The sequence below is a fragment of the Agelaius tricolor genome, unplaced genomic scaffold (assembly GCF_023055355.1).
Source record: "Agelaius tricolor isolate 1412-34295 unplaced genomic scaffold, bAgeTri1.0.p SCAF_3, whole genome shotgun sequence".
NCBI lineage: Eukaryota > Metazoa > Chordata > Aves > Passeriformes > Icteridae > Agelaius > Agelaius tricolor.
The window spans coordinates 4,276,456-4,303,790 of NW_027269263.1; the positions used below are offsets into that span (position 1 = coordinate 4,276,456).

The 27,335-nt window shown below is 39.4% G+C and overlaps 1 protein-coding gene across 13 annotated transcripts in view; it reads right to left on the bottom strand.

Moving 5' to 3' along the window:
• Positions 1 to 27,335, bottom strand: part of ERC1 (ELKS/RAB6-interacting/CAST family member 1) — a 276,731-nt gene that overhangs the window by 77,006 nt on the left and 172,390 nt on the right. For all 13 annotated transcript variants that reach the window (XM_071422212.1, XM_071422219.1, XM_071422217.1 and 10 more), the window contains one exon: positions 22,552 to 22,712. In XM_071422212.1, coding sequence (XP_071278313.1) covers positions 22,552 to 22,712 — 161 coding nt within the window. The remainder of the gene's footprint in view (positions 1 to 22,551; positions 22,713 to 27,335) is intronic.

Genomic DNA, 27,335 nt, shown 5'->3' on the forward strand with positions numbered 1-27,335 from the left:
GGGCCCAGAGCTTGAATGTAAAAAGATTTTCTGAGGCTTGATGCACAAGACAGGGATTCAGAACTACTCCACCACGTTTGATTTGTAGTTCAGATTTCCAGTTAGAGTCACATTATGCTGCAAGTTGTGGTAGCATCATGTATAACATGGTGAACAGAAGGTAGGAGAACTTTTCTTATGAATTTCCTTGAATAATCTGGATTCCCTTGCAGTGGAGAGGTAATAACCTCCCAAATACCTAGAACTCTTTAACTGGCATGCAAATGGAAATTCCCCCATATGTTCAACAACTTCCAGGGAAAATGACACAGCTCAAAATATTGTACACAAGAATCTGAAATACTGCAGGCAGCATCACTTAATAAAATCAAACAGATGCAAGATTGGGCTCCAGTCATTTCTGTAGCCCCTCTGGTATGATGAATATAAATTCTCATGTTGTTACATTTCATAGCAGATGAAAGGATCTCTGTGATAACCTTTCACACCCTAAAGATGCTTCCTCTGGATATAACTTGCATTGCCATTTTATTCACACAAACAGTAGCAAACAGGATATGGTGGGGAAAGTTCACCCTGCACAAGCTGAGATGCCTCACTGCTGCAGCCACAAGACAATAAAAGAGATTGGTTGAGATTTTTACAAGTTGTGACAGCCAATTCCACTACTGCTGGCTGGCTCATAGGATTTAAATATCTGCATCTCAAGTTTTATAACTTGCCTCCCTAAGGAATTACTAAGCTTCTTTCCAGAGACTATTTAGAAGGGAAACCATTCACTTTGGAAAAGACAGGTCTAATGCCCTTACTCTGGGGACTCTGGTTTTGGCTTAGTCCCTTCTGTTCCCTGTCAGACACAACAAGAGTGAACCTGATTGCTGTGAATCAACAATTCTAATCCATAAAGTTCAAACATCAGGATGCCAAGGACCAGGCTTCACTCACAAGCATTACTGTGTCAGGCTCTTATTTCCTGAAATTAATGGAAAAATCTGAGGTAAAGGAAGATAAAGTTACAATAAAGAGGAATAAAAACGTGATTGCAATTGTAGCAAAAGGCAATCAGATAGATATTTCCATTATAGGGAAACCTAAAGCAAACTTAATTCTTAGGTTGCAAAGAATCCCTGTGTGATCAAACTTCTTAAAAACTGTTTGTAGGCACTTCTGAAAGAACTCCAAATCTGCTTCCTCCAATCAAGTCTTGCTGTTTTCACCAGCAATCAGGGTAATTGAGGTGACCACAACTCCAACTAACCACTTAGATCTGACCCACTTCGACACTTGATAATATACAGAAACACTGCAGAAAGAGGCATTCTTAAGAGAAACAGGATTAAAGCCATATGACAAAAATATCTGTAGATTCTTAGTGTTGTACCACATCCACCTATGCAACAAACACAATTCTGCTGCTTGTCTTTTTAGGCAAAAGTCCATGATTTTCTTAGCGTGTTCCTTGAACGATCCCGAAGTCATTTGGGCTCAATGCTGTCGCCTTAATTTCAGTACTCTGCGTTCTACAGAATACATTTTGTAATTTCAGCCTTTCAGACCTCACTGCCATGCTTTTCTCTTGGTTGCATTTCTTCAGTCCTATTATAACCTGTAACACAGCCTATTGTCCCAGTCACTCATATTTTGCCATCATTGAGAATTACAGCATTAAGGATATAATGCAGCACATCCCTATCTAAGCTCATTCCAATATCCACTTATGGACCTGTTCAGGAATCTGTCTAAGCCACATTTGATCCTGCCCTGTCTCCCCAGTGCAGACTTTTCTGTGGCCACAAAGCCTCAGGACCTGCTGCATAAAGAAGTGTTTTCCCATGTTTTAAGCATGTTTGACACTTGGCAGAAGAGCACAGCCTCCCTGTGTAGCTCTGACCTCCTGTGCCAGCAGCCTTGTCTACATCTGTGCAAGAGTTAAAACCCAACACGGAAAATAAATTCCTTCTTCCCATGAAGAAAATAGTCTTTGTCACTCAGCAAGTGGCATGGTAGTGCATCAGTAAGCATTGTTACACTCCCATAATTTCCCTGTAACGAAAATTTTAAATAACATTCGATGCTCTACGGGGTGTCCATGACGAGGTGTTGGCAGCAGAGGGATTGCAGGAGCCTCTGGGAGAAGAGTCCAGGGCTGCTGTGTGCTGGACACAGCCAGCTCCTGATGGCTCTGCTGCAGGACACTGCTCAGCCCCTCAGCCCAGAGGGTGCCATCTCTAAGAAAACATATTTTACAAAGAGCAAAATCTACCACACAGGCAAAGGAGGGACGTGGGGGGAAAAGGGTGAGAAACAGCACTGGGAAGAACAAGATCAGAGAAGGAGGGGAAAGAGGTGCTCCAGGTACAAAGTACAGAACTCCTGAAGCCCATGGACAGCCTGTGGTGGAGCAGATAGTCACTGCTGCCCTCTTGGAGACCTTAGAGCAGATCTCTTCCTGAAGGACTGCAGCCCCATGGGGAGAGCCCACACTGGTGCAAACAAAGAGGTGTGTGGCTGGAGAAGGCTCTTTAGGGACAATGGATGAAATACTGTGAGGCTACTTTGCTTGCCCTGCTAGATTTGAGGGAAAAGCCAGGATTTGGTCAGACACTGGAACAGGTTTCTCAGAAAAGCTATGGATGCCCAATCCCTGGAACTGCTCAAGGCCAGGCTGGATGTGGCTTGGAGGAACCTGGTCTAGTGGAAGGTGTCCTTGCTCATGGCAGGGGGCTTGGAACTCTATGACCTTGAAGGTTCCTTCCAAACCAATCTACAAATCCTCAGGGAAACTGTGTACTGACCATACCCACCCCATCCCTCCCTGCACTGAGAGAGCAGAGCAGTCTGGAGTGCTGGACTGAAGGGGAGTGTAGGAAATAGGACTGGAAAGTTGCTGTTCTATTGTTTGCCTTGGTTTCTCACTCAAAGGTTTTCTCACCTAACCTTTAACTGGCAATACATTCATTTTCTCCCAGGTGACTTTGTTTTGCCCATGACAGCAATCAGCATCTCCCTGTCTTTACCATGATGCACGAGCCTTCTCATCCTGTTTTCTACTTGTGTTGAGGAGGGTGAGTGAGTGACAGGCTGGGTGGGAGTTTGGCCCTTAGCCAAAGTTAACCCACCATAGACATATTTTTATTTTCCAAGACCAGCTTACTTGTAACATGAGAAGGAAAAGTCTCATTGGAATTAAGTCTGTACATTCGTATGCCAGAAGTGGCTTTTAAAGCTGTTGGTAAAGTTCTAGGTATGATCTGGGGCTCAGAAGTGCACTTCCTTAACTCTTCAGGCTGGAGGAGGAAAAGATCAGCTTTTATAGAGACTGATTGCACTCATGGGCATCATGGAATGTGAAGAAAGGAAAGAACTGTCACCATGCACCCTGCACAGAAGGGAAACTGTGCTGAATGAAGGAAGATGCAGCTGAGCCAGTAGGGAAGATCAGGGGCACTTGCTCTTCAAAATGAAATTCCCAAAAAGCAATGAACCACAGCAGGGAAGTGCACTCAAACAGTTTACTTTTTACCTGTTCTATGTATTCAGCAAGGAAATGCTATTTCTTAATGCTGCCTCACCCAGCACATCTGCCATGAACTATACTGAATATTGTGGAGTGAAAAAATCAGCTTCAATTCTTGTACGATACAAGGATACAACAACCAACTCTTCAGTTCTTCAGTTTTAACAAGTACTCATTTTTTTCCTGCTGAAAACATTTTCATGCTGTCTTTTTTCCTACTCAGCCAAAAGCAACAGTGATTTTGGCTCTAGGCCATCACAATAATCAGCAATACCAAGAAACTTAATCACAATGGCAGCAGTGTCAATAAAGACCTGGAAGAAACTAAAGATTCTGTACAACCTTATTCAAAAGGAAATGTTTCCTAGGCTGAAGTGCTCTAGAGGATGGCATCAAACATGCTCTCAGTCCATTCCCAAACTTCCTGTGGGAAGCAGCCACTTGGGTTTCTGAGGATGATCTTCCTGGACTGGAAGACCACTAAACATCAGTAAGAAACTAAAGGAGATTGGAATGGTCACCATGCAGGATCAGCAACTCTGACACACCCTGACTTGTGAGTATAGTCAACGAAAAAGAGAAGGGTGGAAAAAAGGAGGACTGAAGAAAAAATGATTTCTGGGTAGAAAATTACTTGGCAATTTCTAACCCACAATCAAGTTTAAAAACAGTGCATTCTGGTTACCTTGAGAGTAAAAATATGGGAAGCTAAATCTGAATGTAGAACTTTGATGGTATTCATCAATATAAGTTGCTACCTAAGCAATAAGCTACCTATATTCATCAATAAAATTGCTAAGAGGTACTTCTAATCAACATACAGCTGTTTTTCTGCTTGATTTTTTGTTATATTATACAGGTGTCCTAATTATCCCAAGAATTAGAAGACCTTACCTGGAGACTACCACAAAATACTGAAACCCAAGAGACTTTAGATAGAAGATAAAACTGATTGCCTTTGCACCCAAGTCTTGCATAGAAGAAATTTGGAGATGACTTTTGATTTTTTTATGTAGTGGCTTCAATTTCCAGAGTCTGCTCCTCCACAAACAAAGCAAGAAAGGAAGAAGACAAGACTCATAAAGATAATATGATCAGGATGACATCAGTATCATTCTGAAATGCATACAATAGTTGTTTTTCTATAACAAAAATTTATTTTGTGCTCTCTGTATCAAAATGGTTTCTATTTTAGACATGAATAGTAGACACATACCACCAACAAGTGAATGTAATACCAAATAAATCAGCAGTAGGATGTCCTTACTATATAATTACAGAACAGATGACTGAATTTTCATCTGTTCAGACAAGAATGTTTGAATCTGTTGCTCTAAGATATTTTAGGAGAAATTCTGACAATGCTGATCTGATCAAAACAAAAAAAAAAGCCCCTTCCTGAGTCAGATTCAAGAATGCCATTTGGTAACCTTCCACCCTTTCTATTAGAAGAAAAGGAACATTTTAAGATAGAATGGCTACAAGATTCTTAGCAGCAATGCTCAATGTCACTACTGGCCTGATTTGAGGAAGCCTCTTGAGAAAGGAGTTCATGGGACAGATTACTTTTTGAGCTTAGTGGGCACTTAACAACCACATGTCATTTTATCCTAAAATTTGGATTTTGAACAAATACCCTTTCCCCTCAAAGTAAAACAATGAGAAAACATGCATCAAATCTAATTAATTTGAAAACAACAAACTACAACCATAATGCACATAAAAGAGATTGCTTTTTACTAGTCATAAATAACATCCATGGTGCCAACTCCTTGGTCCCTCTTCCACATACATCAGGTTAAAAATAACTCCCTCCTCTCATGAATCACAACATTCATGGTACAGATGAGGCACCATGTAAGGAGCAATTCCTCCAGTAGCCAAGAAAGTTGTTGGAGCCCTGACCAGACCAGATGATGGGCACTGGCATGGCTAACAAAGCAGTTTGCCAATTAACAAGGGACACATCTAATCTGAAAGTGGTTAGGTACTTTGACTCTATAAGCAGGACTATTTGCATTCCCATGTTTTCAAATACTGCTAAAAGTCTATGTGAAGAAGGCAGAAGAAGTAAGAAATTCTGAAATTCCTGAATTTCTGCCTCGGAATATAAGGGCATATGAAGACATCAAATAACTTGTACGAAAATATTTACTTCAGTCTTTCTGACTGCTAACAATTAAACACACAACTTAAGTTTTTATAAGGATTTGACATGATTCCCAACATCCCTCACATCCAATCCCACCCATTATACTTGTTGTCTTTTCTCAAGGCTCAACTTACTATTTTTTCCTTTTTGGATTGGTTTGTATCTACAAAATATATCCCTGCAATTGGCATGGGCAAGCCCATGAATGCAGACATTGTTACAGTCATATAGACACACTTATGCAGAGACAGCCTGGGCCCATGGGCTTGGGAAAAGAAGCTGTATCAATTTAAATCATATTTATAATGACAAAATTGCATTCAGTCTAAGGGTCACGGTAACGATTGCGCTGAGTTAGCCCTTTCTGGTAGGATCAGAAGGGGGGTAGGGGAAGAAACACCTTTTACCAAAATAGTTAAAATGCTATAAAAAAAGTCTGTCTATGCAGCCTGGGCCTTATAAGGAAGTGTTTTTAAACATTTATTTCTTGAAACACAAGGTTTCAATCAACAGCCACCGGAGACTCTGGGGTCACGATCTTCCCCCTCAGTGTTCTGCACAAAGGTCAGAGAGGTTTTCCCTCTATGAATGAAGTTGCCTTCCAAAGCTTCAGCTCTGGAATAAACTTCAAAATTTCAGCTATGGAATAAACAGCTTCTAACCCAGCTTGAAAAACTCAGCATTGTTGTCTATAAAAAAGACAAACTCTTGCTGAGATATTTCATACTTGTACTCTCTGCAGACTCTACAAATTGAAGGCCTGTAAAATCTTGAACCTTTATTAAGTCTGTCAGCAACAAGTAAGTTGAGAAGAACACCTAAAGTCAATGTAGGAAGCCTGGTGAGTGCCTACACTGTATTCCTCAGCTACCCAACCAGCTTGAAGTGCTCCTTACACCTCGACATGGCAGTATATCCACACTGTGTTAGCACAGACATATAATGAACACTCATGCTTGGCATTAGCTGGACTAATGTCAAAAGTAAAATACTGTGAGGTTACAGGCAATCTGGAATATGTTCTAATGAAAGACAGAGGTTTAAAGGAAAAGTAAGAAAAACAAATGCTTTGCAGCATTTAAAGCAATGAAGGGAAAACACAAAGCAATGCCTTCAGGATGTATCTCAAGTCCTGATTGGAATATTTCAAGGATCAATTGTTACGGTCAAAAATGTTAGTAAGTGCCACCAAAGGTCAGAACTAAAATGGAAGGGGTGTGTTCTGCACAACCTCAGATGGCATTTTAAAAGGAGTTATTGTGCATCTTATTGTGCATTAGATGAACACTCTTGTTGGTGCCACTACCCTGCTGGGCTGGGCTGCCTGGTGCCTGAGCCCCACAGAGCTGCCAACGCCACCACAGGGATTTCTTTCGCATCCACCGGTGATAAGTTACGATACTGAAGCTTGGCCAGGAATGTATACTTGTTAATTTTGCTTTAGATGGATTCTATTAAAACGTGAAAATCTTGGCAAGGACTGGGGTGAGACTTGCCCACTGTCTGGGTCCCTTTCCCACCCAGCCAACAGGGCAGACTTTTTAGTTCATTATCACCTCATCAGTGCTCCTGTCAGTTGCCAGCAGTGAGAACTGGACTAAGCCACTCACTAATTCCTGGCCCTCCTGCCTCCACTGAAGCAGCAGTAAATCCAGAACAGATGGATGTGCTTTAACCCTCTCAATCCAGACACTTACTTTAATCAGTCTAATCAACCCACCCCACTCAGAAGGAGGAATGAGTGACAGATGCAGGGTGGTGGGACGGAACTGCTGCAGCTCAGATCCTTAACAGAAAACACCAGCTTGCATCTTGGAAACTCTGCTGATAAGGGAGGCAGCTGGCCAAAGGCAGGAGGCCTCCCAGGTCAGGAGCAGGACAAGCCTTCTATCAAGAGGAAAAGCTAAAAAGGAATGGATAATAAAGCAGGGCAGAAGTTTATTACACATAGAGATCTCAGCCCATTACCCAAGCTATGAATGAAGACCAGAAGGCAAGGGGTGGCTTTTGGTTTTGCAACTGAAGTTGCAGCTCAGGCCACTCTAGCAGCTTGCTGTCAGTCATCTCCTTCCCACAACACAAGTTTCAAACCTTGCCTTGTGTTGTCTGAGACTTATGGATTGCCATTTCAGTGCACTAAGCCAGCAGAAAACTAACATCAGAAAAATGTGGACGTTTTATTGCTATGTTAGTGTCCTAAATTAGTGCAGTGGAGTTTTGCGAGTTGCAGGCACAGCCCAAAGGAGGACCTGGAAGAGGGGAGCAGGAGCAGATGGGTCTGTAGCTCAGCCTGCCCTGCAGTCAGACCACAGATCCTCATGCTCCCAAAAATGTATTTTCTTGGCCTGCAGAGCATGGCTTCATTCACGCAGTATGGCAGAACCAGAAATTACATGTGAAGTTTAAAATGCTTCTTAAAAGGGATTTTACTGCATCGTAACATCAAGAAGAACTCTTCTGTTTATTTTCATACTCACATATTTCAAGAAGACCTAAACGACTGTGGAGAACATGGTTAAGTATAATATTCAGAAAGAATGAATTATTTTTTTTTTAAGATTTTATGTATGAATTTCTATTCCCTGGCCAGCTACAGAAGACACAAATGAAAAAAACAGCATTACAGTGCTTTGGCATCTCAAATAGTTTTATACACTTAGAGGCTTCAAGAAAACCTGCACTAAGTTATGAAAAAAAAGCAAGAAAAGGTAGTTGTATATTCATTTTAGAGCTTGGAAGCCTTAAAAGGGTCTTGGCTAAGGTAAGAGTACAACCCAGAAGAAGTTATGAATGCCATTTAGAACAACCACCTTCAGTCTTGCCATTCTGTAGCACCTTATGTATAAAGAAGGAAAGACACATAGGAACAGATTCAAAGCATAGTAACAAAATGATAACATATCTGCAAACCCAAAGTCTAGGCCAGGAAAAAATCTGAATATAGATCAGCACATGGCATGAGTTATTAGGAGCATAAATGCAGCTTAATTGTCCTTCTCCCAATCAGGCTATTTGAACTTCAGAAGCTGTGTGATTGCAGCTTTTCTCTGTTTTACCTTCCCTAAATGTATATGAAACACAAGAAGAGAAATGAAAGAGTCAATTAGCCTCTTGCCCTGTACCATGTAAACAAGGACTCCTGTTTACCCCAGGGCCTAAGTGAAACCAGTTTCCTGAAACCAGGAGAGGTTGACAGGCACAATATGAAAAATAAAGCTTTTTAAAAAAAAATAGATTTATCACTTTTACAAATATGCTTGATTAAACCATGCTGCTCTTGCATCTTTCACAAGAAAAGTGTGTCCTTCTCTTAGCATTTTTTTCAAGTATAAGCCATACACACAGATTTTAATCTAAATCTCTGCAAGATTTTGCATTAACTTTTATAACTGACAACTTTAAAAGTTATGGATGAGGAATACATAACATCCCAATTATTAACTAACAAAATGCACTTAGTGCACATCTCCATTCACACATTTGGCTTTCCATGTATCATTTTGTTAAAATTTATAATTTTGTTCTTTAGCTAACACAGACCAATATTTTCAGGATTACACAGTGGTATAGAATAGAAGAACAGCCAGCCATGTGCAAGAGAAAGACTGTTCTGGCAACTGGCCAATGAAAGCAGAAGTCCCACAAATTTGAAGGACCACTGAAAAGCTTAGTAACTATAGAAAAATACATTCAAAGCTCGCTTTTCCTTAAGGATGATTACTGTAACAATCAAAAAGACAAAACCATAGCTGAGTTTGGTATAACTGTGAAACAGACTGGGGAAATATTTGTGCATGTGGCTGTCACAATTCTGTGAATTTTCAGTGAAAAGACAGTTGAGGATAGAAAAATTATCTGGCAAAACCAGAAAAAATGTTAGAATGACACTGAGAATCTATTGTTCTTTGTTAAATAATAATGTGCTAAAATTACACAAGTAAAAAAATATTGATGTAGATTTGGTTGTTGTTTTTTTTTTTTTAAAGTACATAGTTCAGCCATTCAATGAGCTATCAAATACACTGTAGCATCCTCAAAGGAGACAGTGAAAGAATCAGCTACTAGCAGTGTTTTAGGAGTAAGATACTCTTCCAGAATATGAAGAAGAAACATTAAAAGACCCTTTCAGCCTCAGTGAGGTGACTACCCTATAGTGTAGAAGTAGCTAGACTGTGTTTTGGGACTGATCATTCCAAAGTTCCTAGGCAAGTCCATGTTTCAAAGTCATGAAAACAATGACTCCTAATCCCAGTGATGCTGGGAAGCCCTGTGGTCCCGAATGTGACCTTTCAGTGGGGCTCAAGGAGATGACAGAACTTCTGTGGAAGCTGTGAGGTCTTGCAGCACAGAGTGTGCTCACAGTGTCAAATTCTGGGATGTCAGAAGTCATCTTGAAGTGATGGTGAGTGTCCTGTCAGTGCTGAGAAGCTGCCAGGGCAGACTGCAGCCTTGTCTCTCTAAGCGGTGCTGATGGGAACCGTGACGATTCAGTTTTTCCAGGTGCCTGCCCAGATTGCACTGCCCAATTAATGGTGTCCAGTTTCACATGAGCTGCCCCAGGGTATGAAAGACAGGAGGCCAACAAAAGATAAGAAACACCCATGCCTTTCTGAAGAGGAACCTTCTGGAAGTCCAGTGGGGTAATCTAGTGCACCAGAAATGGCAGTAGGCTGCTAAGTTCAGACAGCACAGGGCTGTTCTCCTCAGAACCAACAAAACAGGGATCAACAGGCACCTCAAAACTGGAAATTAGCTCCTTTCTTATCCAACACACATCTTGTGTGTAGAATGGTGGAAGTCTTTAAAACATTTTTTAGAGTCCAATGTAAATCAGAGAGCATCACTGGTAGGCAGAGAACAAGATTCTGAAGACCAACCAAAGAAAAGGAAGTGGAAACTTGAGAAACAGAGAAGACAGGAAAGAACCTCACTGTGTATCTCCTGGTCTCTGTCCTATTCAAAATAATTTTATATAATGAAAAAGAAAATTAATTTTAATACTGCCCTTTAAACAACACTTGAATAACAGCCCCCTGTTAATTTGCAACAGCAAATGAAATCTTATTTTGGGAGTGCAAGATACAGTTAAATTACCTGAGTGCAACTAGACAATAAATTGTCTGAACAACTTAGACAATTTATTCATGCCATTTGAATTTTTGTGTAGAGTTTCCCTAATTCCTAAATAAGATAAACACTTTTTTCCCCCCAAAGGCTTATTTCAGGAGTTAACATGGACTTTGCAACTGCTTTAGCATTTTCAGATGGAAATTGCTGTATCTTGTCAAGTATCATAATGAGAACTGAGGGCCACAGCATAAACTAAAATTATAGAAGGCTGCACAATTAAAAAAAAAAAGTCTATTCCTAGAATGTGGAGACAAGTCATTGTAACCCATTTTTAACAGCAAACTCCTCTTGTTCATTAAAAGTGTAGGTGTGTATTTCCAAGCCCCAGCAGACTGTCACCAACCTCAGCTGAGGTGCTGGGAAGTTTGGTAATGAAATACTTCCTCTAGGCTGTCCTAACTCTTACCTCAAATCAAAATACATAGTTAAGACATAAACTAGAAAAATGGGCAGTGCATGAATTCCAAAGAGGAATGAGAGCTTTTTTTTGTGTGTGTGCATTCCTACAGTTAATATTTTTAAAAGGTTTTTTCTAAGACTTGTAGGATTTCCTTGGGAATAGAGCACCTGAAGGGTAGATTCTGTCCTTTGCTATCCATGCTCCAGACCAGCCATATCAGTATACAGAATGGGAATGAAAATTTAACGAAAATCTGAGACTGTTGGTCATAAGGAGTTAAATTTTCCATCTTTACCAAGCAGGAATTTCATTATGATGGTCTGCTGATTGATGTACAATTGCTTCCAAACTGGCCTGGCACTGGGAACAGGGGGTAAAGCAACTCTGAAGGGCTGAGGGTTTAATTCCATGCATCAGACTACAACTTGACAGCTCTTAAAAAGTATTCCTACCTTGAAAATACATTCTATTTTCATTAAATCATTAATCTGCTAAGAAACTTACAGAGCATATCAGAGTCTACAGAAAATTAAATATACTTATTTATAAAATAAAAATGACCCATACACTAGGCAAGTCAAACAAAACACAAGTGATGCATGCACACTGCAGCCATAGGAGTGTACTCTACAAAATATTAGACATAACTTGGTACACTACTTACATATTAATACCACTTTGAGAGTTAGTAAAATGAAAGTAGAATAGAGATCTATTAAAAGACAGTGCATCTCCCATGCATGGGAATAAAGTTTTTATGCTATTTGTAGCACTGACATGAAAACCATATAGCTGCCCAAAGCAATTTGTGTCCCTCTAAAACTATTTTCATTAGAAGCCTACAAGTTCTCTTTCAGGAACAGGCAACTAAAGATGAACTTCTTACACTTAGCTGCATTTAAGTTGCACTGAGATTGTATTTGCCCACCAAACAGAACAAGAAATTCAGTATCTGTATAAATACAGACAATGAGGATGCATCCATGCATGTCATGAAGCAATGTGGAGCAGCCTGTGTCCCCAAAATAAGGGCAGAAAATGTATAGAGGGAGGTCTTGTGAGCCATGGTGTGTCCTGCAGGGCAGCCTCACAGGGATGTCATTCCAAGGGCTGTGCCTGACCTCAGAGCATTGCTTTAGTCCACAGGCTTCTTCTGCCTGGGCCAAGTGCACTCTGACACCCTCTGCAGCTCAGCACCAAACACCTTTTCCATTCTCCAACAGTTTACTTGCATTTCTGCATAAGTGCTGGTTTCTTTTGGCTCCAAACACCTCACCTGCAGGGTTTCATTTTTCTGTTTGACACCTTGCTGTTGATTTTCCCTTACTGCACAAAAGAACTTGCTCCAGTGCCTCTTTCACAACTGCTTCTTTGTAGTAAATGAAAGCTTTAATAATTGTATTTTGATTGTAAAGTTGATTAGTTTTGACTTTGTTTAATTTGAGGCCTTTGCTGAGATCTTTGGGGCTGAGAATTAGAGAGCACACTGTACCACTATATTTTGGACATAGGGACTTTGCCAATTTATTTCTTGCCTCATTTGTCACAAAATCTATGAAACTGCAGTCCAAAGCCAGCTTCATATTTTTAAAGGCAAGGCAAAAATGTATTTGTTTTTCTTCTAAATTAACATCTCCTGGCTAAATTAACCTAGTTTTTCAAACTAAAACCAGAGCCCTCACGAACAATGAGACTCTAGTAAGCAAGATAAATCCAAAGATCAGCTCAGCACAACAGAACAGATTGCTTCTCTCCAATTACAGCACTGAAGTGGCAAGAAATGCATACTCAAGGTAGAGACAAATAAAATAAAAAATGAGGATGTACAAAGGATCTGTATGAAAACACGCTAGAAAAGAGAAACACATGAAGAACTGTGTATCTCACATGCACAACATTTCCCATGAAACATTTGTGTCTCCAATTGTTAAGACATCAAAAAAATCTACAAACCCAGTATCTTCAGATTTTGATTCCTGACATCACTGAAGTTCTGTGGCCATGGGTGAACAAGTCACTTCATGTTTTGCTTTTCAGTTTACTCCTTTGAGGAACAACCATGGCATGTCTCCATTTTTATTTAAAAAAATTACTTTGAAATGTAAAATCATTTAGTGAAAATAACTAAACTGAATAATACTATAATTTATAGTTGCATTGTTAATATTTTTGATGAAAGTGTGACTAGATGAGATAAAGGCTTTTTCCAAATATAAGAAGATATCCCTGCATTCTTTATAACTAGTGAGTCCTAACCCTTTCAGGTTTCCTGCCTAATGAGGGCTTGAAAGACAGCAAAAATTTTGCAGCTACCTTGAACCAACAAATTGAATTATTTCTATTCCTTCCAACAAATAAAGAAGTTTGCTTTGCATGGAGAATACTCAATATGAATTACCTACAAAAGCGAAGTTTCTCCTTAGAAATTGAACCTGCAAGCCAAAGATAATATTAACAGACAGAACTGAGCCTACATCACATGAGAACAAGCTCAGGCACATAATGTGTTTTTACAGGACACATTTTTCATTCTTACAGACATTCAGTAAGGAAAGTGGAAGAATCACAAAAACTCCAAGATAATACAGTCTGCATCTTCACCTAAAGTACCCTCAAAGCACATTCAGTTGTATTTAAGCTATTTGTGATATGCTGATGTAAAAACCTTCCTAGAACCCCTCTTCGCTTTACTGAGCTCAGCTTGAATTCTCATCTTGCTCCCCACATCACCTGAACACCCAACCAGGGCATGTTGGCAATACACACCCTTTGGCTTTGGCTTGTCAGCCACTTCATTATGGACAATTTGAACAGCAGCAGGCTTGAGAGAGACCTCCAAAGACATCACATCACAGAGGTTTCCATTTCAACAGTTAACTACTGTTTATTCTTTTCCAGCTACCTATTTATTGACTTCATAGAGGTTTAACAAGGAATACAATCCCTACTTGATGAGACAATTCTACAAGACAATGACACAAATCCTCCTGAGACCAAAACTGCTATATTACCAAAACTATGACTTGGAATATGGAGACACCCGGTTGATTTGTCATGATTTTGTCTCAACAAGTTAATTTCTCTGCTATTCAACACTTGAGTATTTTCTGAACATTTACATCTATCTTTGACCATTTACTCCAATCATTTTCTGATGAAATCCCCCCCTGCTCAAAGCAACTTGCAGTTGTCATCTTTTCACAACAGTCTCAGTGGACTAAAATCTTTATTCATGAAATTAAACTAAATGATCAAACTAGCTGATTGTATAGCAAATACAAACTACATAATTTAGTTTAGCCTCACATGAAAAGCTTGATTCCTAGATTACATAGTGGAAATACACTAATGTGACCCTGTAGTTTTCAAGTCAACATGGATTTTAAAGCTGTAGAACGCCAGCAGACTGAAAAGGAGCTAGAGGTGTAGAGAAAGCTACAGCCATATCTATTTAGTGCTTGAGGCAGGCCTGAAAAAGAGAGTTAGGCAACACCAAATATGACATTGTGTCAAATGATTTTTCAGAATGCCCTATGTTCCCATATGCACTAGCTCCTAGTACAGGAAGAGTTCTCTTCATCCTGCCATCTGCAGAAAACTATTATAACACTACTGAACTGGGGAGAACTGACTTAATAGCAGTGGCAGCATCACACCTCAAAGAAAGACACTTTCATAGTGATTACTGTCACCTTTTAGGATTTCTAAATGAACAGTTCTGGTCAATTTTCGTGTTTTAGACTGCAGTTACATGGAACCACTTTCACTGCATACAAGGTATTGTCAGACAAACCCAAATCAACAATTCTCAAATCCTCACTGTGGAGCTTTCTTAGAAATTCCACAGACCCGCAGATGATGCTTTTTATTTTGCCTAAAAGAAATCAAAAGTATTGTTTGGGAAAGGAAGAAAACAAAACACACATCATGGATATTCCTATACAGTATAAAGACAAAGATTGTATGTACTGCCAACAACTTAACTCAGTTCTCCAATTTTTCTTACTCAATTCCTACTTGTTGTCCTCTAAGATTGCAGGGAAGCAATTACTTGCTTCAGAGGTTATTTCTGTAATTAAAGCAAATTGACCTCAGGATTTTTTTTTAAAAAAAGGAATTTCTGTTCCACTTCAGAAAACAGACTGGAATTAGACTTTGCCTTACCTACACCCTGCAAAGCTCCAGTGTTATTTTAAACCCAATAAAAGAGTGACTTCCACATGCACAGTGACCATGGAAGCACATCCACCCTTGGAGAGTTCCCTCCTTGTGTTTTGGGCTATGCTGACGGTGTCCGGATGGGATTTACAATTGCTCAAAGCTACTATTGTTCACACTACATTAAATCTACAATATATGCAATGAGATACCATAATATTTTCACTTGGAACTTCTATTAACCCGCAGCTTGACTGTATTTAATGAAATATGTAGTGCTCAGAGAGTTGATTTATATGCATTACTATTTACAATTCACATTTATAAAAGAGGAAAAAGCACCCTAAGGAACTCATGGTTCTTTTGACTTTAACAGAGAGTAAAAAGTGCTTGATTTAGTTTAGCTCAGTAACACCCCTGGAAGCCCCAGAATCTTATACTGGATTAGGGTTGGAGACAGGAATCACTGATGCAGCTGAAACAGCCAGCATAGGAAATCTACTTTTGCTATCAACCCTGAGCCAAAACACTCCTGCATATTTTAAAACAAAAATCACAGTCATATTTATGCTTCTTCTGTATAGAATTACACATAAACAATGTCTTTGCATGCAGAAAACTTGTAAATGTACTCCTGTTAAGTGTTGTTCTAGAACTAAGTGATGTGGAGGATTCATACTTCCAAGGGAAAATTACACAGATAAACTTTTACTTGTGACAGAACTCCTGAGTGTATTTAATTATTACAAAATAAAGGGCACAGAATTAGTTAGCAGAAGGCAGTATGTTGGTGCCCCTAGAGCTACCTTACAAACAATCTGTTCTATATATTAGTCAACATAAAACCATCACTCTCTCTATTCCTCTACCAATTTACCATTCAGTTATCTAGAAAAAAAATAAATTCTTTTTCTCTTAGATAACCTGATCTGCATACAGATTATGATAAAAACAGACTTTTACCAAAGCAATGCCCTCTGGGCAGTAAAGAATATGAAATTTTCTTGTGCTGCACCTGTTCCCAAGGATGGTTTGCAATCATGACTAGCAAAACTGGTAAAAGACAAGAAGGGTATTCATCCTCTAGAGTCAGGATTGTGTAAGCCTAAAAAAGCCATACATTTTAGTACTCTGTGTATGTATATGTCAAGATCTCTGATGATGAGATCTTTCAGAGCAGTTTTTGTAGGAATGTTGCAATATCTTAATAGAAAATGAAAGCATGACAAAACCTCTACATTTTTAACACTGAGCCTGTATGCTGAATTTTTCACATTGTCATTTGAAAGAGGTTTCGTTTTCTTTCACCATCTTGAGAACTATGACACTGAAGGGATCACTTACACTAAACCCAGTCCCTGAAGAAATATATCCAGAAAAATAATCTCCCATGGCAAGGCATAGGAACAAGAGCATAGTGTAGCTAAATTCTCCAAAAATTAATGATTGGACCTCTTTTCCCAACTCCTCCCTACAAGATCAACAGTCTTAGAAATTACTGAGTGGAGCAAAATGCTTTAACACCACCTGGTGTAGTTTTCAGCAGTTGGTTTTGCTTCCAGGCCTGTCATGGCTCATTAAGATAGTACAATACTTTCTGTCTGCAAGATTGTTCTCAGGGACCACAGAATTCAAGATAAAATGAGATACAGGAGGTTTTATCACAAGACAGAACACGACTGTGACATATCATGCCAAGGTTTTAGTATCTGAAAAGCTACAGAAGGAAAAGATTTCCAAGGCAGGTGAAGAGTAACAACAAACCAGTTAGAAAAGGTAAATATAACTTCTGAATACTTAAAGAAACAGAGCAGACCACAACAATCTAATTCTGTGTGTACTCATATGGAGCATTTTATCTACACAGGCTTTGCTAAAGGTTCATGTCTTTACTTTGCAATTTTATCACTTGGTAACACTTTGAGATTCAAGATTCACTTATGTGAAACATTTGATTGCCCAGTTTAGTAGTGCTGCCCAAAAACGGGTTTATCTCTTCTGCTTGCTTCCATGGTTCAGGCCAGCTAGTGTGAGTTGCACTGGGAACAGGAAAGAGTGTGGCAGTCTGTCTCTAGTGCTGCCAGAACTCTGGTCTCAGAATCACAGAATCACTGGGCTGGAAGAGACCTTCAAGATCATCGAGTCCAACCTGTTCCCTGACACCTCAACTGAACCCTGGCACCCAGTGCCACCTCCAGTCCTTTGTTAAACACATCCAGGGATGGTGACTCCACCACCTCCCCGGGCAGGCCATTCCAGTCTCAGAGTGCTCAGAAGGCTCATGGACAACACAGGAGGACAGGAAGGATAAAAGGACTCATTCCTTAATTGCCAAGAGAAAAAAAAGTGTGCAGGATATTATGTTTTCTCTCAAGTTTTCACCTGAATTTAAAAAAATAGTAGCAAAAGAGACCAAATTTGCAGGTAAGCAAGATCTTTCAATAAACTTGAGCCCCAAAGGACACACAATAGATCTGCATGATGTATTTCAGCTTTCCCATTGGATTCTGTAACATCCACTTGGAGATTAACAGCAGTTCCAAGGTCAGTCTATTTTGAATTATTTAAACATGAGGCCTGTATTGCTTAGTAATTAGAAATGGATTATTTTTCATATTTCAGACTCTTTCAACTGAAGTAGTTACAATTTAATGGGGTGACAATATATAATTAAAATAAACACATATATGATTAAATATTTTATGCTTGAAAAGGACAAAACAAAGTTGAAAAGGACAGAACAACGGTAACAGGATGCCAGCATGTTAATTTTACCTGTGTGCCCTGAAAATTAAAATTAAAAAGAAAATTCCAAAGCTGACAGAAGGAAAAAGGCACTGACAAGGATGCACTTGTTCAGCTTTGCCCCAGACAGTGAATCCTACAGACACAGAGTGCCCCCTGTGGGACTGCAGCTTATTTAAGTGCACATAAAGCAATCACAGGACAAGTTCAGGTACCACTGCTGTAATCAGGTGATATCTGACACACCAATGACCCCAAGCCTGTAAGCCCAGCTCAGTGTGATGTGGCCTAGAAAGCCACACCTTGCTGATGTGACAACCACGTGCTGTGGCTTTGTGGCACTGGCAACAAACCCAAAGGGATCGCAAACTACAGAGACATCTGTTCATCTGCTCTGGAGGGTGTTGTTATTCCATATACACAAACCATAACTCCTTTGAAGACCAGGAAATTCCTTAATTTCCAAGAAGACAGGTGTGGATGAGCCAACAGGTTATTGCTGGGTGGACATTGATATTTTCTTTTTTTTTAGTTATGTTCACCATGGGTGTACAGAACCTGAAGTATTTTTGTTTGGTTAAACTGTTTGCAGGGCTTGAAATTACCTCACACCTCATTGTGGATCAACTGATTTTACTTTTCTGGCAAATAAACTGTGTCAATTAATCAGTTTCTTTTGGATTACTTTCAACTTCAGCTTCATACTCATACCTCCAGACAATGCTGCTTTATTGCTGGGAAGATGAACTTTTCACAAGATAAACAACCTCATCTTCCAACTGACTTCATTTTTAGTTGTGAGTGGTCATGTGAATGCCCTTGTATTTTTTCTTATCTGAGAGCCAGAAAACGAAGATGTGGACTTCTTCATCTACCAAGTATTTCTAAGTCATACCATGCAGGAAAACTATAGCAGAGATAGGGGTGAACAGTCTTCCTGCACAGCCCTGCCTAGGCTGGCATCTCATTTTTATGAGTGACCCTCTGAAGCTCTCAGAAGCCTTCCAGCTCTGAGATGAATAAAGGAAAGCACACAACAAACAGCCTCATTGAGCTACACAGACCTGGCTCATTTCTGATCACTGCCTCCATCTGTATCAAAGAAACACTATCTGTGGGATGAATTTATGACATTAAGAACTACTGTGATAAATACTCAAAAGTATTGCTTTTGTACATTACTAATCATGTACAGTCAGACGAGAAATCAAAATATGCTTTCTGACAGCTTGATTTTGAAACATAAATTATTTTATGTGCTAACAATTCATCTGCAAGATCTTTGATTATTTTTCAAGAAACAAGAGGACAGTAAATTATTCTCAGAGAAGTAATAATCCTTCTGTGTTGTGAGCCAGCAGGATGAAAGATTCAACTCTGAAGGGCCAACTATGTTATGTAAGTCTGCATACCTTGAATTATAGGGCTAGCAGCAATTGCAATTAGCAGGAGAAGGCATAATTCAGGAAAGGGCTATTGGCTCATTCTCCAGGTCTGAAAGAACACCTTGAGAAATGCCCCAACTGGGACTTTTCAACCCTGAAGCACATGACTAGGAAGACCCTTCTGGTCCTTCTGACCATAACAAAGGGCCTGTCTAGTAAAAAAAAAACCAAAACAAACATGCAGACACAGTGTCTGTTCCCTTTCCCTGTGAGTCCAGTGTCCATTGCTGCACATTTGGCAACTGCAAGAGCTCGGCCTCAGATTAGACTGTTTGTGCTTGGTTATTTTCACACACTGCCAAAATTTGCTGACAACACCAGGGGAAAAAAAAAAAAGAAAGTAAAACTGGTGATTTTCAACAGTTTATAACTCAGCTCAGCCTAAGCAGGTTTTTATGGGACAAAGAACAGAGATTTCTCTGTAGACAGCACTTTATTCCTGCCTAATTTAAAAGATTTGCTGTGAATGATGGAAACATTAGAACTTCTTAAAGAAAACATAACAAAACAAAAATCCTAGCAGTTCACCAGTATTTCTCTACAGTAGATCAGGTTTGGTGATATAAATAGAGACCATTATCTGCCTCTCTCATAATTATTCGCAATAAAGTTTTTTTAAAGAAAATGAAAATATTAAGACTTAAAGGAAGAGAGCTTCAAAATACATGGTATTTCTTCAAGGAGGTGAAATTTCTTGCTTGGAATATTTCACACTTGAGCTATTCTAGTGCCACACTATTCCCTAAGGAGTGTGAAATGATCTTCTCAGGGTTACAGAGTCAGTAGTAAACACAAGTTCTACTCTAAAAACCAGTATTTTAAACATGTATTTTCACTAGCATTATATCTAACAACTTCCTATTAAAACCCAGAGGTAATTTTCTGGAGTCCCCTTGTTGCTTTAACACTCTCTTTCACTCCATATCTGGAATCTCCTAAAGCAGCATTTCCTAAGCTATTTTTCTTGTCTGCTCCCCAGCCCCATTAGCTGACTGCAGGGCCTAGGTTGTTAGATCTACACCCCTAACAAATCTCAAATTTAATCAGTGCTGCTTTTGAGCACCTCAAACTCTTCCCACTGAAGCATGCCCTAGGACATAGGAAACAATATTGCTTCAGCATCCCCTGGAACACTACCTGTACAACAACTATTTTTCCTCCATAAGAACTCCAAAAGCAGCTAATTGCTTCACAAAACTGACCACTCATTCAATTACTGACATTTTTCAGCAAATACTTCAACAACATGAGAAACTTTTTGCAAAACTAGAAAACAAAAGAGTGCTTTTCATAAAAGACACAGGCTGGGAAAGCAGGGTAACAAAGAATATACTTTCTGTATATAAAATAAGATAGTAATTGACTGGGAGTCCTCAGTAGAGACTTGTTTGCAACAGAGCCTCATGGTGAGGGTGAGTTTTTGAAGTTTGGATGCCTTTGGCAGCTTTACAGAACTTTAAGACAGACCAGCTATGACTAAAACATGCTCAGCTAGTTAACTAGACAAATGTAATGCTTTTTCCATCTTTCTCTCCATGTGCTGACAGCATTACCATTCTCTCCAGTGTTCTTCTTCCTTCTGAGGTACAATGGATCTACCAGCTCATGCAGTACCTGATACCACATTTCAGTGCAAAAACCTTCCAACAATAACTTACACAGGTAAGAGAGGTCATCATTCAGAAGTGAGTAGTTATATTAAAGGATCTGCACAATTCCAAATACATTTCAGGATATACACTACACTGAGTGTAGATTTTAATGAGAAGGTTTGGCAGAGCAGTTTGGCAGAAGAAAGTACTCTCAAGTGATTGGAAATGGGATACATCTCCAGTTGCTTTGGATTCCCACATCACCTAAAGAGCTATTCTTCCCATCCCCCCATACAGCAACTCTCAAGGCAGTCAAATTTATAGCTCAATAAATTTTTTTATTAAAAAGTGTGGCTTTTAAGTACTGCAGTCTTCCAACATCCCTATGCCAGGTCTAGATCAAACTGTTGTAGCTGAATATGAAGCTGGGGAGGGCTTGGCCTACTTTATACAGCAGTACTAAGTTAAAAGTTTCAAGATCTAAGCCACCTCTTTCCATTTTGTAACAGCTGTTTTTCTATCCTTTCATTAAAAAAAAAAAAAAAAGGAAAGGAAAGAGACCAGTGTAGAATAGTTAAATAAATAAATAATGGCTCACAAAACCACAGTGGAGGAACCACTGCTAGTCCTGCCAATAAAAATGTTCCTTCTCTTCAGGGCTGGCTAAACAACTGAAAGTGCTTCTAATGAACTGCTGGCAGCACTATCCATCATTGCACTAAATGGATTCATGTCTCCCTAAACCAAGGATAACTATTTATCTGTAATGCACAGTCAGAAATTAGGAAGTATTTAAGCCTGGGAAGTCTAATCCCTCTCTTCTCCCCACCTCCTCAAAGCTTGGTTTTATCCAGGCTTCCTTGAGTAAGGATGTTTAGAAAAGTTTGACTGATAGAGAACTTCAAACTGCTGCAATGCTAATGAATCATCTGAATTGAGTTTGAAAAATACTTGAGCAGACCAGAAATCTGCAGTGTGACTTTAACATTACAAACACCTGATATTATGTTTATCTTCTCCCTCTTTTTTTTGGTCATTTGCTACACTGCCTTGCACCTTACCTTGAAGCAGTTATAAGCTGCTCAAAGCAAGATTTGGTACATTAATTAGACATAGAACAATTGAGTCCTAATAATTGCTTAGCATCTTTGAAGATGCTATTGTGCAAATAATAGAAGTCTACTGTAAACAATCAAAAGGAAGAAATGCTTTTGAGCTCTAGAGGAAGTGTGAAAGTGATGTCAGTAATCCCTGATCAGGTGTCACCTCTGAAGGCTTGACTCATTACAGATAGCTGCTATTTGCAGAGACCTATCCATGCAGGGGCTGTCTCTAGAACAACAAGGATCAGAAAGGAATGCAGAGACATCAATAAAACAAGCCTACAAATAATACAAGAACTTCAAACTTACTTCATTTCCAGGACCTCCTCCAAATGTTTCCTTCTTTCAGCTCGTAGGTTGGTCAAATGGGTTTCCTTCTCAGCCAAAGACTGTTGTGTAGAGGACAATTTTGCTTTCATTGACTCCAGCTCCTGTTTGACCTTCTCCATAGCCATCATCAGCTCCTCTACCTAAAACATTTTTGGAGAAGACAGGAGGAGAAAAAAATTATGCAGTGTGGCCAGCTGGAACTTCCTAAGTGTCACATCTGAACTGGAGTACAAATGTTACCAGGGAATGGAAGCTACTCAGCGCTTCTGCAGGCTGGAGGCACCATCCTGTGCCGTGGACAGGATGTCTACACTTGACCAAAGCAGCATTGCAGATTGGGAGTTCACTTGGTTTGGTCAGATAATCATTAAAATACAAACCTTTGACTCTTCTCCATTTGTTTCAGAGAATGTACCAGAGGCATAAGAGGATGGCCTGCATATGTTAACACTGGCCCACAAAAATGCAAGGTATTAAAGGAAACACACTGATAATATACCAAAAGGATAATACACTTTCACTGTAAATGATGCCTAAAGAGAAACTACATGTGCACTTTAGGAACAAAGGTAACATTTCTGAAGCCGGGAGAGGAACGGGTTCCCATGAAGATGTTAGGCTACTTCCCTCAAAATACCATTTGAACAATGCTTTTAGGCACGTGTTGGGACTTAGCAATGTAAGACATTCAAAGAGTTGCTGATGGCAGAGAAGTACAGCAGAACAATGCTTTTATCTTCAGCAAACTGGAAAGATTCAGAAACAACATGATTATAAATTCTGCTGTATATTTTACACAGATGAAGAGTAATTTTATTTTGCACTTGGAACAAGTTCTGTCTTAGGTAAAATTTGTCACTAATTAACATTCAAAATCAAAATACATGCTTAAATCTAGCTACCTAGAGCATTCAAAAACCTCTGGATGTGCTTTAATAATTTTATAATAAAGCTCAATGGCACACTGTTACTGTTATATTTTCTGAAAAATCTCTTTGCCCAGGATTTTCTCCTGGGAAGCTGAGAAGGCTTAAGAGAAAAATGAAAACAATAATGATTTGAATTGCTTCTTCTGTGTTTTGCTACTTTGGAATGTGTTTAGACATTGTTTACCAACAGGTGATTGATCATTGGTTTCATGTGAATTGTTTTACTTAATGACCAATCACCATCAGGCTGTGTCAGGACTCTGGAGAGAGTCACGAGTTTTTCATCATTATTTTTTAGCTGTCAGTATATTTTTTTATTTTTTAGTATAGTTTAGTATAGTTTTAGTACAGCATTCTTTAATATACTATAGTATCTTAAAATAATAAATTAGCCTTCTAAGAACATGAAGTCAGATTCATCATTTCCTCCCTTTGTCGGGGTCTCAGAAAATACCACAGCACACACTGCTTTCACTGACTTCTTCCATGCAGGCTTTCTCTTTCCATCACAAACCAAGTGTTCATAAATGATTTTATAATGTGCATTCAAAAGGAGAAACTCAGATGCTACTGCTGCACAAAATCAAATATTTGTATAAATTTAGTACGCAAACACAGCACTACATTGCCTTTATATCCCTCCATAACAGTCAACTTGTGATCCATCCTGGAGTGAATTATTCAATTTACAAGCTCAATTTCTGCTTACATGTTTTTATGAGGAGAGTTGAGTATGCCATTTGCTATATAGGTGCTGTAGGAGGGAAATATGTAACATGCTTTAATAAATCCTGTACTCCTAAAGTCAGAGCTAATGATTCAGGACAAACATGGATAATAAGACTGGTTTTCATCCTCAATCAGTGACAGAGCAAGAAACATTGCAATTGAGAATTAGGAGATTTATAAAAACCTAGCACAGACACTCTGCAGTGTTTACTGCAGAAAGCCTTTCTACTTCCATTCAAATGCAGCTGCCAAAATGTGGGATTCTTATGCTAAGATAACTACATGAAAAAATCAGAATATGCAATTATTATAAACTATTCAAAATGTACAGCCAAGAATTAATCTAGAAATCAACAGACCAAAGGAGAACCTCAGTGACAAGTAATCCAAACTGGAAAGCATGGATATAATAACCAAACTTTCCCTGTTTTATTAGTGTTTAGTATGCAATATAAGATCAGAAAATCTGTCAATTTTTAAAACAAAGAGAAAACTCCATAAAGTGGCATAGAGAAAATATATCAGAAAAGAATGCAAAGAACTGCAGAAATAATAGTACTAGGATGGAAACTGATTCTTAGAAAAATATCGGAGTAAAGAAGGTGCACTTGTGCATCAGCTGCTATAGGATATCAGTCTCTGCTTCCTGTGGGTGGATCAAAAATACCTACATGCACATTTTCCTTTAAACTGAAAAGAGGCACTCCAGCCATAAACCCCTGGGCTTGAACAGAAAACCACCTGGAATCAGCAAGCCCCCAGCCAACTGCAACAGTCAAAAGGGCCCGTGTCAATTTGTCAGCTGCCAAGATAAAACAAGCTCTGAAGCAACATCTTCTCCATAATCAGGTTTGAAGTATTTCTGACAGGCTTCCTCCCACTGCCAGCCATCAGGGTCTGTGATGCTGACACTGAAGGATTGGTTTGCCTGGTGTAGATCTGTAGTGTGACAACTCTGAGCTCTTTGGAAGACATGAGGATACTGGAGCCTGATACCTCTCCTAGGGAGAGGTGGCAAGGGCTAACTCTGCAAGAGTATCTCTTACTAGTGCTTACTGCAGGTACTTTATCTTTTTCTCATTGCTCTGTTTGATAATTCTCTTAATTCCAAGGTTATAGTTTGGATTTTTGCAGGCCAACAGAAAATTGATCCAATCATGTATTAGGAATGGCTGGAATGTGAGTAGCTTTTAAACTGTGCCAACAGCTTGGTTTACAGAACTGTCAGTACCTTTCAAGCTCCCCAGCAAAGGCCATTTGTCACACAATTTAAAGACAAAGTTCACCAAAACAGTGATGATTGTATTCACAGTAAAGACTCTGTTGTTCAGATTCATCAGGTTGTCAATAGTCCATGGGTCTATTACAATTAAACTACAAAACAAAACATTTTATTTGGCAGCTTCTGAATCTTAGTGCAGACCTATCTCAGTAAGCAGTCCTGTGAGAAATGATAGAAGAATATTCACTGGAAGCAAACTACTTGCAATGCACATCTAATTTAGCCTATACAAAAACCTTCACATCTACCCTTGATTTCTGCCCCCTGAGAGAAGCTAATTACATAATAAAGAAAAAATATTTGCCAAAACCAGAGCTCTTGGCACATTGAGACATTTTCAGACATGCTGTTGACATTTTCAATTTAGCTGTGGGTAAGCTCGTGCCCTGTGAGTTGTAGCTAGAAAGTCTCCACCCATTTCAGAAGATGCAGGGAGTGAACTCTTGTTATTCTTTGCTCCAATGACAGTATATAAAGCAAGATGTATCTTTGACTGTCTAGGACATAGCCACAATTCAGTTCTCTGTAGACAGGCCAGAAAATCTTCATGTATTCTGAGCAAAGAACTTAAATGGAGACTTATTTGTTCATTGTTCTTAGGCCTTAAGTGACCTGCCCAGGTGACAGCTTATCTTTAAGGAAGAGCATCAGGCTGAAATAAGTTTCCATTAGAGGAGAGATTTCCTGAGAGATTGAACAAACTATGTGAAAGAAGGCAAAGAAGGTCAATTAGATCAGGATGAGATTCACAGCAGCAGAAAAGGGAAATGTCAAGACAGGACAAGTACTTTGCATAGAATTGCATCTCCTTCCTTAGGAAAGGAAGGAAAACACCTGCAGGGGCAGAGGCTCTGTTCTGAAATGGTGACCCACAGAACCCATGTTTATAGGCTATGTGCATACCAACAATGAGGAAAAGGCTAAAGAATGCCCTACACAGACACCACAAAGGAAAATGTTCTAGTCTCAAGTGATAGGATATGAATGCACCTAAATTCACATGGATATGACTGGCATTAAGACCAGCAAATCACTGGTACATTATACAGAAAAATCTTATGTTAGGTAAGGCTTTTTCTCACCTGTAGATTATCAATCTTTACAGAAAAGATTGTATATCTTCTTTTGTTTTTCATTTTTTCACAGAATGGTTTGGGTTGGAAGGGACCTTCAAGCATCACCCTCCTGCCATGCCCTAAACCAGATTAGGCCCCTCAAAGCCCCATCCAACACAGCCCTGAACACTTCCAGTGATGGGACATCCACAGCTTCTCAGGGCAGTCTGTTCCAGTGTCTCACCATGCTTATTATACAGAACTTCTTCCCCATCTCCAGTCCAAACTTATTCTCTTTCAGTTTAAAACCATTAACTCCAGTCTTGTAACTAAAGACCTTGGAGAAGAGTCTCTCTCTCTTTGAAGTCCCCTTTTTATACCTCAAGGTTGCAATGAAGTCTCTCCAGAGCCTTCCCCAGACTGAACAATTCAAATTTCCAGGGTTTCCACACAGGAGAGGTGCTCCAGCCCTCTGAGCATCTTGGCTTCCTCTGGACCTGCTCCAGCAGGTTTGTGTCCTCCCTGTGCAGGGGGCCCAGAGCTGGATGCTCCAGGTGGGGTTTCTCCAGAGCTGAAGAGAGGGGAGAATCCCCTCCCTCAACCTTACCAGCCTGTAATTAAAAGTCTCAAAGGGCATGACAAAGGTACCTGACTGTTACACTAAGATCCCTACTCCTAAGCTGGAGATACAGTATTTTAGGTCAAACATAGGTCAAACAATGTTTAATTACATACCTGGAACCAGAGTTGTTTTTATGCTTCTGATTC